The sequence below is a fragment of the Candoia aspera genome, chromosome 1, assembly GCF_035149785.1.
Source record: "Candoia aspera isolate rCanAsp1 chromosome 1, rCanAsp1.hap2, whole genome shotgun sequence".
NCBI classification, from domain to species: Eukaryota; Metazoa; Chordata; class Lepidosauria; order Squamata; family Boidae; genus Candoia; species Candoia aspera.
Window position 1 is genome coordinate 277,562,407 of NC_086153.1, and position 14,661 is coordinate 277,577,067.

General features: G+C 40.5%; 1 protein-coding gene across 5 annotated transcripts in view; it reads right to left on the minus strand.

The window, feature by feature from the left end:
• DPF3 (double PHD fingers 3) overlaps positions 1–14,661 on the minus strand; it is a 189,976-nt gene that overhangs the window by 58,243 nt on the left and 117,072 nt on the right. For all 5 annotated transcript variants that reach the window (XR_010066891.1, XR_010066890.1, XM_063289844.1 and 2 more), the window contains exons 4-5: positions 5,049–5,176; positions 2,510–2,605 (exon numbers count right to left, since the gene is read on the minus strand). Coding sequence is in view for 3 of the 5 variants with exons in the window: in XM_063289844.1 (XP_063145914.1) it covers positions 2,510–2,605; positions 5,049–5,176 (224 nt within the window). In the remaining 2 variants the exon portion in view is untranslated. The remainder of the gene's footprint in view (positions 1–2,509; positions 2,606–5,048; positions 5,177–14,661) is intronic.

Here is a 14,661-nt window from a genome sequence, read left to right on the forward strand (position 1 = left end):
GTCGAGGTTGCAAATAGCAAATCCATATTTTGAGACTAGAATGGCCCCCTTCATATTGCTAAAAAGGAGGCAAAATGAACAGCATATCTGCACAAACATTGCATGTACGTATGACTATGCAGTGCTGACAATTTAGACATAACTGCTGTATTAAACAGAAGTAAAATATTAGGACTGTACAGGGCTTGGGCAGGGGGAGGGGCCTGCCCATAGTAGCCATGCAGTCCTAGGAAAAAGGCAGCTTCTCTCCTGAGTTAGACCCTAGTGCTACCTTTGCACACCCAGGTGTTCCCAAGTACCTCCTCTGAATAGAAATTGAAAGCACAGCACTGCATAGTTGGGAAGATTGTAATCAAATCAGATAATCTCTCCGCCGGTTCTGTTTTCTATAAGAACACTGGTACCGGCAAGTCAAGACCTTTGGTGCTTTTTTTTTTAATCTATAGCCTGGACTAGCATCAAAGAGTCCTTCAAATTTTCAGTAGAAAAGGCTGAGCGAAGGAAGATCAATGCTTATGGACTGTGGTGTTGGAGGAAAATTCTGAGAGTGCCTTGGACTGCAAGAAGATCAAACCAGTCCATCCTCCAGGAAATAAAGCCAGACTGATCACTTGAGGGAACGATATTAAAGGCCAAACTGAAATACTTTGGCCACATAATGAGAAGACAGGACAGCCTGGAGAAGATGCTGATGCTAGGGAGAGTGGAGGGCAAAAGGAAGAGGGGCCGACCAAGGGCAAGATGGATGGATGATATTCTAGAGGTGACGGACTCGTCCCTGGGGGAGCTGGGGGTGTTGACGACTGACAGGAAGCTCTGGCGTGGGCTGGTCCATGAAGTCACGAAGAGTCGGAAGCGACTAAACGAATAAACAACAACAACAAAACATGGAGCAGATGTGGGCCAGCTCTAAAACTTACTTTGTTTTGTTTACTAGTATCCTATCATTCACCAACTGGAGCCAAATTCAGAAATGAGTAGAGCAGTATTTCTCAACTTTGGCAAGTTTAAGACGCGTGGACTTCAGCTCCCAGACTTCCCCAGGCAGCAAGGCTGGCTGGGGAATTCTGGGAGTTGAAGTCCACCCGTCTTAAACTTGCCAAGGTTGAGCAACACTGGAGCAGAGCTAGGGCTAAAATGGTAGAACAAACAACAGGTGCAGTTATGTATGCACTTAGTATCCTAGGGTGATCCTTAAAGAACAAACTGACAATGTGCCAAAGATGGGAAATCCTGAAAGAAGGGGAAAATAGCTGGTTTCTATTTTTTAAGCAGTGCAGATTCCAAAACCCTTGCTCACTTACTGCCGGTCATTCAGTGACCCAGAGCTGCCTTCCTCCCATTCCTCATGGAGAGAATCATCTTCTGTAAAGTCGAATACTGGGCATCTTACTTTAAATGCTGAATGGCTTCATCTGCAGAGGAGTGGAACTTATCTGATTCACAGGGGCATATGGGGCAAAAATTGCAAGTTTTTTTTTTTTCCACACAGCCACTCACATAGACCCAGTCCTCTGGTACTTTGCCTCTCCCTGCCCCAACCTGAGCTTTCTTCTACTGCCAGTTCTCAGCTGGAAGAAGAGTGTTGGAAGAGAAAGACTGGAGGGAAAGTCACCTCAGATATACTTCTTTTTCTCTTTAGAATGCATTTCACCCCATCTTTAGAATGCATTTCACCCCATTAGAGCAGAGCAAACCTGCATTTAAACAGGGAAAGAGGAGACTTTCTATAGCTCCTAATTCCCAGTACTGGATGCATCCTGGATTCTGCACTTGGCATCTTCCAGTGTACCTAGAAACAACCTAGGTCTTGTTTCTCCCATCTAGGACATTTACTAGGAGGACACTGATGAAGGACTAGGTAGGTGCTGGTTAATATAATAGAGTTCTCTGCTGGGAAGCTGCTACTGGGAACTTGTAGGGGCTGGTGTTCACTCAGTTCTGAGAGCCTCCAGCAGTTCACCCCAGTGAGCTGAGAGGGCTGAGATAGCCAAGCAGCAGTAAGAGTCGGAGGTGAGCTAGCTGCCTGCCCGCTGCGTGGGTTTCTTGCCGGGGGACCTGATTAGTGAGAGCCTGCAGCTGGAGCATCATGTGGAGAATGCTGATCAATAGTCAGCTCGTCCCTGCCCTGAAACTGCCAAGGGAAATACAGACGCATACACTTTCAGTTCATCCACAGAGAGAAAACGAGCAAGAAGTAACACAAGTTATCTGACGTAACTGTATACCTGCATTTTTTTATATAATTTCACTTCATGATGGCTTTATACTAAAAATCAGAGAGTGAAAAACAAAAATACCAGTGAGCCACCCACAGAGGATTTGCAGGTGTGAATTAACTACTATACATGATTAATTGATTGTCATACAGTTTTAGAACGTATCACATAGCACTGGATGTCATTAAGCTTTGTGTCTCTATGTGCATAAATATAAAGATGTGTAAAGATGAGAATTGGGATTACTCTGACCCCCTCCTCCTTCTTCCCATGAGGCTAAAGCAACTCACCCGTCCTCGGGGTCTGTTTTTTCGTTTTGGAATATCTTCTTCTATCTCTTCCTCTTCATTCACTTCATCTGCATTTTCATCATTTTCCAAAACCCTCTGTAGTTGAAAAATAAACAGTAATTAAAAACAAATCCCAGAGCAACGGAAGACTTTTTTTAGCAGGATGACAAAGAAAATATGTCACAGAATGGGAGACCTGGAAGAGGCCCCTTAGGTCATCAAGTCTAACCCCGTTTTGCAGGGACCCAAATTAAAGCATCCTTTGAACCCACCAGACGAAGGGGAGCTTGCCACCTTTCTAGGTAATTGGTTCAACTCTCAAATTGCTTTTACCATTACAGAAAGCATTTTGACATTCAGCTGAAATCTGCCTTCCTGTAACTTAAATCCACTAAATTCAACTTAAACCCATCCATGTCCTGTCCTCTAAAATGATAGAGAACAGACCTTGACCTCTTTCTGTGTGTCCTCCTTTCAAGTTTTTGAAGAGTGCTATCATATATCTGCTCAGTCTTCTTTTGTCAAGGATAAACACTCCCTGTCCCTTCAACCGCTCTTTAAATAAGCCTTAATTTCTGCTCCCCTGATCAAACTTAATTGCTTTTCCTCAAACCTGATTCAGTTTGTCTGAATCCTTCTTAAAGTGGGGCTGATAAGGTGATACAGTACGTGAGGCCAGGCTCAAATATTTTATTTCTGGCAAAAGAAATTGGAGAAAGTGATAAACTTACAACTCCAGGGGCATCTAAAGGGTACTTTTTATGTAAATCAATTTGAATCAGATTTTCAGCTGGAATATGAGGTAGTCTGACTTAGTTGCCTTGATGGGTAACTTACACTAGAAACTGGATGTGGGAGGGGAAATGTAGTCCTGCTTTATGGGGACAGTGTAGCTCTGCTCATTCTTTTGGACTTTTAGGCAGTTTTGATACTATTAACCCAGGTATCCTCTTGGACCATGTCGTATTTAATGGTATTTTATAAATATATATAATGGTTCCAGTATTTCTTGTCAGGCCATGTTGGGAAACTACTGTTCAATGTGTAGGCCACTGATTTATTCAGTCCCACAGATGTGTCAACAGCTACATGAAACTCCTGGGGATACCATCCAGAGCATTGGAATAGATACCATCAGTATGGTGAAAACACGCAGCAATATTATTCCTTATCTAACTCCTCCAAAATATTTACTAGCCTGGAATGCCTAATTTCAAGAGGATGGGTAAGAGAGAAAAAGATCAACTTTGGGCAAAGATGGAGGTATTGTTTGTCAATAGGTAAACTGCCTTTGAGATCACAGTTCAGATTGTTCTGGATAAGAATATTTTCCTGCTAAAAAAGCAGATCCACAACCTAGGAATGCTTCTTTGTCCTTAGATGACACTGGATGCTCAGGAAGTTGAGTTATACAACCACAGCTAGAATACAAGCTGTAGCAGTTTTAATGGCTTACAGTAGGAACAACTCAACTATTGCATTTTATTTAGGGCTATCCTTAGAAATTCTCTTAAGGCCTTCACTCTGTCTACCTTTAGAAAATCTGAAAAGACACATCTCCTTAGGCAAGCTTTTAACATTCATTGATGTTACTAGGCATTTTCATTTCCTTATTTTAATTCTTTAATTTTGTATTTTTTTGTTTGTGTGTGTAATTAGTGTTTTAAGTGGTAACCCACCTTAAATATTCATTTGAACATGAAGGAGAATACAAATCAAGTACACTTAAGTATTCTTCCAAGAAATACTGATATTATTCTACTGCCAATATGATTTGACTGTATCAGGGATGTACAACTTTTTTCTTTTGCTGGTCATTAAGTAGAATGCAAAGTTTTGCACTCTAAAAAGTATTAGGGGAGAAGGACAAAAATTAAATTTGTGAATTATTTGAAGTGTAATTAAAGCCAATTAATATAATTACTCCTTGGGCATTTAATCGTTTTTCTCTGCTGCATTTTCCATACTAGGTGATATAGCAGGATGGATGGATGGATGGATGGACGGACGGACGGATGGATGGATGGATGATACAATTTGTTGGCAATTTTTGTAGCACTGCCTGGGGCTGAGTTCAGTGTTTCTGAGGACCTCATGTAGTCTTAGGACCTCAAGTTGTGTGCTTTTTTGTCCCAGATTGAATAAGTTAGTTTAGGAAGACTAATTTGGAAATAAAAAAGCATCAAAGCAACAGCTAGTTAAGGCTGTAAAGAAGCTGTAAGCTGACAATGGAAGTTCTAAACATATTTCCATGTTCTAAACATATTTCTTCCATCTCCCATCTTGATGGAACCTTATAAGTGCTTATTGCTATCACAAATATTTCCCCCCAAAATCACACCTTTGTTTCCCATCCCTTTTTTATACAATGGTTTTACAAAATTCTGAACTATTCATTTATTCACCACTTCAGTCAATCTGGACTCCAGGCTGTCTTCTTACATGCAACACATGCAAACTGGAAAGAATGCTTAATTAGCATACTTACACATGACAATACTGTCTTATAGTTTATGATCTAAAAATTTGAGTGGATTACCTGGATTTCTTGTAGAGTATCCTCCTCTTTAGTATCTATCTTCTTTTCAAGCCCTTCTCCACGCAGCAAGGCTTCCAGTGTGGTCCCTTCTGATGTGAAGCCATCCTTCTTCAGAGGCAGGTCAACTTCTGACAAACCAAATAAAACAACAGTGGCTACTATTATTTCCTTAGAGTAAGCAATCAGAAGGATGTCTAGAATAGTCGTGCAGTTTTCAGTTTATTTAAAAGAAAGAGCAAATGTCTTTAAACATGGAGTGATACAATTATTATTTTGACATGTTGACATATACAAAAATCAAATTTGAACTCTATGAATTAGCTTTGCAAAACAAGGTAAAATATAACCTTCTCTTACCAACACTGAAGATTTTAAAAAGAACCTTTAATGTAAACATTTGTCTAGTTGATAATTTGAAGATAGCTTTTATATAGAAACAGATCTTAGCAGATGTGGCATAGCTGACCTTGTCTGGTCTGAAAAGTGAAGCAAGGGCAAGCTGGTTAGCAGTTGGATGGGAGGCCTCCAGAAATACTAACATAGGCTATATTAGAAAGCTGGAAAACATCCTGGAAAATGGCAGTGGCAAACCACTTTTATATTGCTGACAAGAAAATTAAGTGGCCAAGGCCATGAAGTCACAAGAAATCAAGCTCATCACAAAGAGACTTTACTTTTTATATGGTCAAGCAGTGAAAAATACAGCATCCTTTACAGTATTCAGCCTAGATGGTCAGAAAATCCCATCCCCTCATTCTGTGCAGAGCACCTCTTACCCAAGTAATACCTAAATTATCATCTGGCCAGCCTTACCCTTAAGACTTTGAAGTCCTGATGCACACCAAATAAATACCACATTGGGAGTCAGTTTTAAACAGTGTGAAATGACAGTTCCTTGAAGTGAATAGCTCTCTTTTGCAAATCATTTATGTGCAGCTGCAAGAACTGAATAGGCCCATCCACTGCCTAGCCAAACTTAGCAAAAAATATATACATCTGACTGCAACTGTACTGTATGGAGAAAAATTCCTGATTCCTGTGACAAGCCCTGCGCATTAGCATAGTCTAATGCTGGCTGGGGAATTATGGGAGTTGAAGTCCACACAGCTTAAAGTTGATGTGGTCAGCAGTAGTATCTTTTAAGAGAAGACTTCAGCTACGGCTCCTACAGAGTGAAACTTGAGCTTCCCAGCTGATTCTTGGCTCTGATCTGAAAGAAAGTAAATTCCATTCTTTCTTCACCTCTCAGCCATCCAGAAGACACAGTAGCAATTCATCAGCATCTTCTTTTTTCAGAAATGGTTTTTCGTCTCTTGCTGTTACACGGGGACGCCTAAAAATTGCCGTGCTGTGAGTACTAGCTTCAGAGCTCCAGAAGTACTCAACCTGCCGCCATCTTCCCTCACTAGAAACCCCCACACAGCTTAAAGTTGATGAGGTTGAGGAACACTGGTCCAGAGAAAGCAGCTACCACTGTGGTGGTGGTGGTGGTGGTGATGATGATGCATTCTTCCAGTCAGTTTAATGTACCATAATTGGGATAAAATCCAACAGCCTGTAGCTGGATTCCCATTTGTGCAAAAGGACTTTTCTCCTCCCCATGCCTTCCTTCATCCTTCCCATATCTGCTCTGGAGAGTCACAATGTTCTGCAAGCAGAGTTTGAGGACATTTATGGGCTTCTGTCATGGTAAGGAGTTAATTGGATAATAAAGGCCTCTCTGGAGTCAGGCTTGATTTCTGATGACTTTACCAATACTGAAATGGTTTGATGCTACCTTCTCCCAAGATACTTTTTGGTATCCCAGTCCAGCCTTCAACACTGGGAATTCCTGCAAATGTCCTATCCAATTACTGGCTAGGCCAGACCCTTTTTAGTTCTGAAGCCCAGACTCAATTGGCCAGGTGCCACAACCTGAGTTAAACCAGATAATGGGATTTCATCTTTTATGTCCAAGCACTGATTTGTATATGCATGTTGGTAACCTATCATTAAGTGTTAACAATTTTCCACGCAAGTATTGATGTGTTGAAACAAACAAATCTATTTCTATGTATTTTATAGCTATTAAGCTGACCACTAACCTCACCCTGCTCTGAGAACAGATACCTGAACACATTCCAAGAAATAAAAGAAATGTTGTTTCACACACCTTGTCCTTTCAATCCTGGATGCTTCCTACCAAAATTCAGAGCACACCAGTAAGTGACTCTCCCTGTTCTCTCCCCCAGGCCAGACTGATCAAGGGTAAAAAGCAAAGAATAAATCCCTCCCACAAACAGTATTGTTTTGAAAAAAGGAATGTGTCATATTTCAGCATCCTAAAAAATTCCCCTTATATTTTATTAAAAGTTAATAACCAATGTAGAATTCAGGGAGAGAACTTTAAATTCTTTTTTATTGTCCAGGAGCTGCTTGTTTGATTGATGTCTTTTTCTCTCTGCTTTATCCATAAAAAATTCCCTCTCTTTTGGTTTGTTTTTTGTTAATACAGTCTAAACTGGTGACAGACAACAGATCAACAACCAACCTCTGTTCCTATACGATCGGTCTGAACTTAAAATGGACACAGACCAATACCAAATAGATAGCAGTAACCAGGCCCTCAGAAGGTTAAGATCAGGCCCCAACCCTGTCTAAGGCATCTTCAAAAGTGTGTCCCAAACTTGGGGAAAACTGGTACTCCATAGAGGACTGGTAATAGCTAAAACCTCTCAATTAATATCTCATCACAATAGACTAATATCCATTTGAAGCAATTATTTCACCTTTTTAATTTTCTATATAAGGCATATACCTTTATGATGTGTTACTGCATAACAAGCACATAATCAGTAGATATCCAATGTAGCTCCCTTTTTTGTCACTTGAGAGACTGTGAAAAAGCAAAAAGCAATCCAGCTTCCAAAGAAATGCTTTTTTAGGGGCAGGGGGTTGCCTTCGAGTCAGAGTTGACTCTTGGTTATTGCCTGGACTAGTCCCTGCAGTTTTCTTGGCAAGATTTCAGAAGTAGTTGCCATTGACTGCCTCCTAGGGCTGAGAGAGAGTGACAGGCCCAAGGTCACCCAGCTGGCTTTGTGCCTAAGGCAGGACTGGAACTCAACGATCTCCTGGTTTCTAACCTGATGCTTTAACCATGACAGCAGACTGGCTCTTAAAGAAATGTTTTACACAAGGCATATATAAATACTTTGTCACCTGGATTCCTTGGACCAGTATATTTTCATAAACTCTATGCCATAGCTGATTCTAGTAGATACCATTTAAGATGGCAGACATCTTACAACAATTTTTAAAAATGGAAATGCATGAACTGCCTGGCACATCAGAGATCTACTGCTGGGTGAATGTAACCACACAGCTCATTAACAAAACAAGGCAGGATGTGCCTTAAAGGGCAACTGAGTGGCTCAATGAGCAATTACATCTCATGTCAGTTCCAAATTAGACTCTATCAACATCACAAGAGTATGAAATACCAGCTCCATTTCTGTTTCCCACTCTTACCATTTTTATTTATGGAAAGTATTTATGGCATTTATTCAGAACAACTGAAGTCAGAAAGACAATCATGAGGTATGCCAGGGGAAGGGGAAAAACAGATTAAGCTTACTCTTCTTCTGGGAAATACACACAGAGAGGGGTGGTCTGTTAGCTGTCGAGTCTGCAAAAGATACCATCTTCTGGGATGGTGCTCTCTGCCAGCAGCTGGAATGCCCCAGGGGAAATGGTGGTAGAAAACCCAGGCAAGCTGCATCCATCCATCATATTGCTCATTTCCACATCTCCAAGGCATAAATATAGCATTAGAATGCAAAGTGGGGGATAGAGTTTTAGAGTGGGGGATGGAGGGCGCAGTAAATAGTATAAACATTCTTCCTTGAGTAGTTGGTAGTTTAGTCATATTAGATAAATGATGATGTCATATCAATATAATAGTGTGGAGTCTTTTTGTTTTAACACTATGTAAACTCCATCTAGAGAGAGATTTTTATTGGCTTTTCAAAAGCCTCTAGAATTAAACAGCCTCGACATGGTCTTGTAACACTCATTCAGCACATGTGTCTCCCACCGTTAACCAAGCTTGATTTCATCCAAACTCACCACACTAGATCTCTGCACAGTTATTCTTGGGACATGCGTGTTCTACCAGTCGCCTGCCCCCAAATATCAATATTATCCTCTGCTTATCCTGTGTGAGCATCAAGGTTTTTGCTTCGACCAAGGAGAGCTCTTCTCTGGTTCAATAGTGACATCCTAATCAAACTTCTAAAGATATATTATGCTCACTTTTTAATATTCCAGAAAACAGGGAGCATAGATTTATTTTTTTCCAAAAAAGCCAACTAGTATCATAAGATGAAAGAAAAGACAGAGTCTGGGACTTTACAATTCCATACTCCTCTAGCATTAGAAATTACAGCAAAGAAGCAGATGGTCTTTAATCTTCTAACTAGTTCTATGTTTGATCTCAAGAAGCTCTACTCGTCAAGTTATTTCCCTGCCTCACTGTCACCTTCATTTTTCGAGTCTCCACTTCTTTTGAAATACTCTGTTCCTCTTTAAAGGGCATCTTTCTGAACGTTAGTAAAAAATAAAATTTGGAAGTTTTAACACATTCTTACATAAAACTGATAGATCTTTTATAAAGTGAATGAGGCTCAAGGGTCGTTAAAACCAACCTAAATTTGCCCTTATTATCGTTATGGATCTGGTTGCTATAAAATGATTGTTCAGATAAGAAGTTCTTGCAATATTGGATATTGTTGAGATTGAAGATTTAGGAATGTGAGGAACTCTGCAAGGAAGAATTTTTGTCCATCAGAAATTCTACCCACTGCATATTATGGATGAGAGGACAAAGGCACCCTTGTTTGGTTTCAGGTATAATGATGAGAGATCACTTTCTGCATTCGTATTCATTATGAGTTTTATAAATTCTACCTACCGAAAGAAAGAGCAAGTAATGTATAAAACTCCAGTGTTTGTATGTACCATAAATACACAAGGGAGAATCAGCCAAAGTAAATGGCAACCTCTAAGCAATATTAGATTCAAGTAACTTCAGTTTAAGGCCTCAATTTAAAAAATGCTGTGTATAAAAGAGACAAACTGTGTATTTCCAAAGACCTATAGCATTCAAATATACTTCTAAGGGAGCCCAAATCAGCCACAGATCCCTACTGAAGGTGTTCATTAACAAAAGATTACCTCAACATGGCATGTGAAAATGCCTTTAGATATAACGAAACATTTCAGGAGAAGATATTATACCAATTATATATGAGAACAGCCACTATAATCAGAGTTTCCAGTATTTTTATTAAGTCCCAAGCCACCATTAAAAATCACTGTCAAGACTTTTAATCACAGATTCCTGCATCTGAATCTCTCCCCTCCTATCAAGTGCTCTAAGGCTTAAAAAATAAAATAAAATAAATAAAATGACAAGATCATCACTTCACTACATTTACTAAATGGGAGTGTAAAAGCCCTCGCTTTTGTTTAAAGGTGTATAAATTACAATACCTACTCATAATTAGATAAGACACTATGACAAATATTCTAGGAATCCAATCCACAATATTCAAATAGAGGCTAAAGAGTTACTTTAGAAAAGCCTGTAAAAAGAGTCCCTTCCTGCATTGTACATTTCAGTATGTGTGGGATCAGGATCAAGGCAGCCAATAGGCCTAAAATCTGAGTGAGGCCCTGCTCACAGTCACTCACACCTCAGTCATCCCCTGAATGGATTACTGCAACTCGCTCTACATGGGGCTGCCCTTGAAGAATAGCTGGTGCAAAATACGGTGGCAAGGGCAGTTATGTGTGCTGGTCATTCAGCACACGTGACACCTCTGCTCCACAAGCTGCATTGGCTACCAGTATGCTTCGGGGTGCAACTGAAGGTGCTGGTGGTTGCCTTTAAAGCCCTTCATGGCTTGGGGCCAGGTTGCTTACAGGGCTGTCTGTCCCCAGTGATGTCTACCCATCCCGTTAGATCCGGCAGGAGAGACATGCTCCAGGTCCCATCTGAGAGAGAGTATCATCTGTCAGGACTCCAGAGGAGAAACTTTTCTGCCATGGCACCTGCCCTCTGGAACAGGGTTTCTCAACCAGGGTTCCGTGGAACCCTATGGTTCCACGAGAGGTCACTAGGGGTTTCCTGGGAGATCATGATTTATTTTAAAAATTATTTCAATTTCAGGCAACTTCATATTAAAGAGGTAAGTTTCATTATTTATTTTTAAGAACATTGTTAATGCATATATACAGGCGTACACATGAAACAAATATAATAATTTTGTAACTTCTGGCCTATGAGCCTGAATGTGCAAGGGTTCCCCAAGGCCTGAAAAATATTTCAAGAGTTCTTCCAGGGTCAAAAGGTTGAGAAAGACTGCTCTGGAGCATCATCCCCCCAGAAATTAGACATTGCCCTGACACTGTTGGTCTTTTGCAAGGCACTAAAAACCTGGGTTTGCCATCAATCCTGGGGCCCTGATAGCATGGGTAAGTCCATGACTGTTTATGAGTCTTCCCAGCTGCTATTTTGTTGTCATTTTGGTTGTATTTAATTCTGGTTGTTTTTATTGTTTTAATTGAGAGCCGTCACATATATGAGATGGGCGGCCTATAAATTAATTAATTAAATAAATAATTTTTTTTCAGTTCCCTATATCAAGCAGCTAGATCTGCCAGTTTCCATTTTAACTTCCCACAATGCCTGCAGAGATATCATGCTGGACTCTTCAGGGCATTGCAGGAAATGTTATATATTTTTTTCTCATATTTGTATGCTGCCAAACCATGTAATAATATACAACAAGAAACCATTCACAGTAGGAAACATTAAAACATTCACAAGAAACAAGAAATGCTAAAACATGCACAGTAAACCATATAGCCTTCAGCAAAGGATTGTTATCTTGTCGTGGAGCTGGAGCACCTCGGTGATGCCATGAGCTAAACCATGAAGGGCCACCCAAGATGGGAAGGTCATGACAGAGAGGTCAGACTAAATGCGATCCCTGGGGAAGGTAATGGCAACCCATCCCAGTATTCTTGCCATGAAAACTAAATGGATCAGTACAACCAGAGATATGTCGGCTCCAGGCAAAAATGGGTATGATCAAAAACAAAGTTGGCAAGGACCTAACAGAAGAAGAAGAGATCAAGAACAGGTGGCAAGAATATACAGCAGACCTGTATAGGAAGGATAACAATATCGGGGATAGCTTTGACGGTGTGGTCAGTGAGCTAGAGCCAGACATCCTGAAGAGTGAGGTTGAATGGGCCTTAAGAAGCATTGCTAATAACAAGGCAGCAGGAGACGACGGCATCCCAGCTGAACTGTTCAAAATCTTGCAAGATGATGCTGTCAAGGTAATGCATGCTATATGCCAGCAGATTTGGAAAACACAAGAATGGCCATCAGATTGGAAAAAATCAACTTATATCCCCATACCAAAAAAGGGGAACACTAAAGAATGTACAAACTATTGAACAGTGGCACTCATTTCACATGCCAGTAAGGTAATGCTCAAGATCCTGCAAGGTAGACTTCAGCAATTTATGGAGCGAGAATTGCCAGAGGTACAAGCTGGGTTTAGAAAAGGCAGAGGAACTAGGGACCAAATTGCCAATATCCGATGGATAATGGAAAAAGCCAGGGAGTTTCAGAAAAACATCTATTTCTGTTTTATTGACTATTCTAAAGCCTTTGACTGTGTGGACCATAACAAACTGTGGCAAGTTCTTAGTGGTATGGGGATACCAAGTCATCTTGTCTGCCTCCTGAAGAATCTGTATAACGACCAAGTAGCAACAGTAAGAACAGGCCACGGAACAACAGACTGGTTTAAGACTGGGAAAGGCTTTGATGGCTGAAAGTGAAGAGGAACTGAGGAGCCTTATGATGAAGGTGAAAGAAGAAAGTGCAAAAGCTGGCTTGCAGCTAAACCTCAAAAAAACCAAGATTATGGCAACCAGCTTGATTGATAACTGGCAAATAGAGGGAGAAAATGTAGAAGCAGTGAAAGACTTTGTATTTCTAGGTGCGAAGATTACTGCAGATGGTGACTGCAGTCAGGAAATCGGAAGACGCTTAATCCTTGGGAGAAGAGCAATGACAAATCTCAATAAAATAGTTAAGAGCAGAGACATCACACTGACAACAAAGGTCCACATAGTTAAAGCAATGGTGTTCCCTGTAGTAACATATGGCTGCGAGAGCTGGACCATAAGGAAGGCTGAGAGAAGGAAGATCGATGCTTTTGAACTGTGGTGTTGGAGGAAAATTCTGAGAGTGCCTTGGACTGCAAGAAGATCAAACCAGTCCATACTCCAGGAAATAAAGCCAGACTGATCACTTGAGGGAACGATATTAAAGGCAAAACTGAAATACTTTGGCCACATAATGAGAAGACAGGACACCCTGGAGAAGGTGCTGATGCTAGGGAGAGTGGAGGGCAAAAGGAAGAGGGGCCGACCAAGGGCAAGGTGGATGGATGATATTCTAGAGGTGACGGACTCGTCCCTGGGAGAGCTGGGGGTGTCGACAACCAACAGGAAGCTCTGGCGTGGGCTGGTCCATGAAGTCACGAAGAGTCGGAAGCGACTAAACGAATAAACAACAACAAAACCATATAGCAAGAAAACTAACATCACTTCTGCCACCACAGTTAAATTAATAATATCCTTGAACATAACAATCCTACAGTTGCACAATAGCTGATAATTTTACCTAGCCTAACAGCAAGGTGACAGTCAACCACTACAGCCCCCCTAGAAAACTTGCTTTTTACTGCTTCCCTAATACAGCCATCGTGGCAGCAGCATTTAGCCATCTTGAAGTGTGCTCTTGGAGGACAGTCTCAGTCCTGGAGCCAGACCCATAGAAAGACATTAAGGAAATTCCTGCACAAATACTGTGTTCTTCTAAGAGTGGCAACAGCAGACGCTAGTGGAGAAATCTTTACTCGCTCTGACTCTGAAGGAGGACATCCAGGTTAGGTTATGGTGGCAAAAAATCTGGAGTCTTGTAGTGCCTTTTCCAACTAACAAATTTTATTAAAAGGCATAAACTTTTGTGAGCTGCAGCTTAAGGGTCAAAAAAGGGTCACTGGCTCTATTTTTTGTATAGCAATAGCAAATAAAGATATTTAAGGATCTGTATCTACAAGAAACAGCTATCTATATGATCACTAAGAGTCAACGCTGACTTGATAACACATAATCAATCAATCAATCTCTAAGAAAACTACAAATAAGTTGTACATTTGTTCAAAATGGGTTCTGTCAGACATTCCTTTCAACCAGAATACAAAGATGGTTGTTTTCCAAGACCTGTGTAAACAAACCCCTACCTTCACACATGATATATACAAGTATATTCTCTACTTGTAGAACCTTATACTGTATATACAAAGGCATTAACAAGTGGAAATATTTGCCTATCTCCCATCCAGATCATGCCTGAAACTATTTTCATAACCACTGAACATATTTTTCCATAAATCCTTGTCTCAATTCAAAATAATTCAAGGAATTAAATTACAGAGATAATTCTCATACTTTTTAAAGCATTACATATTAAATCTTGTTTGGTGAA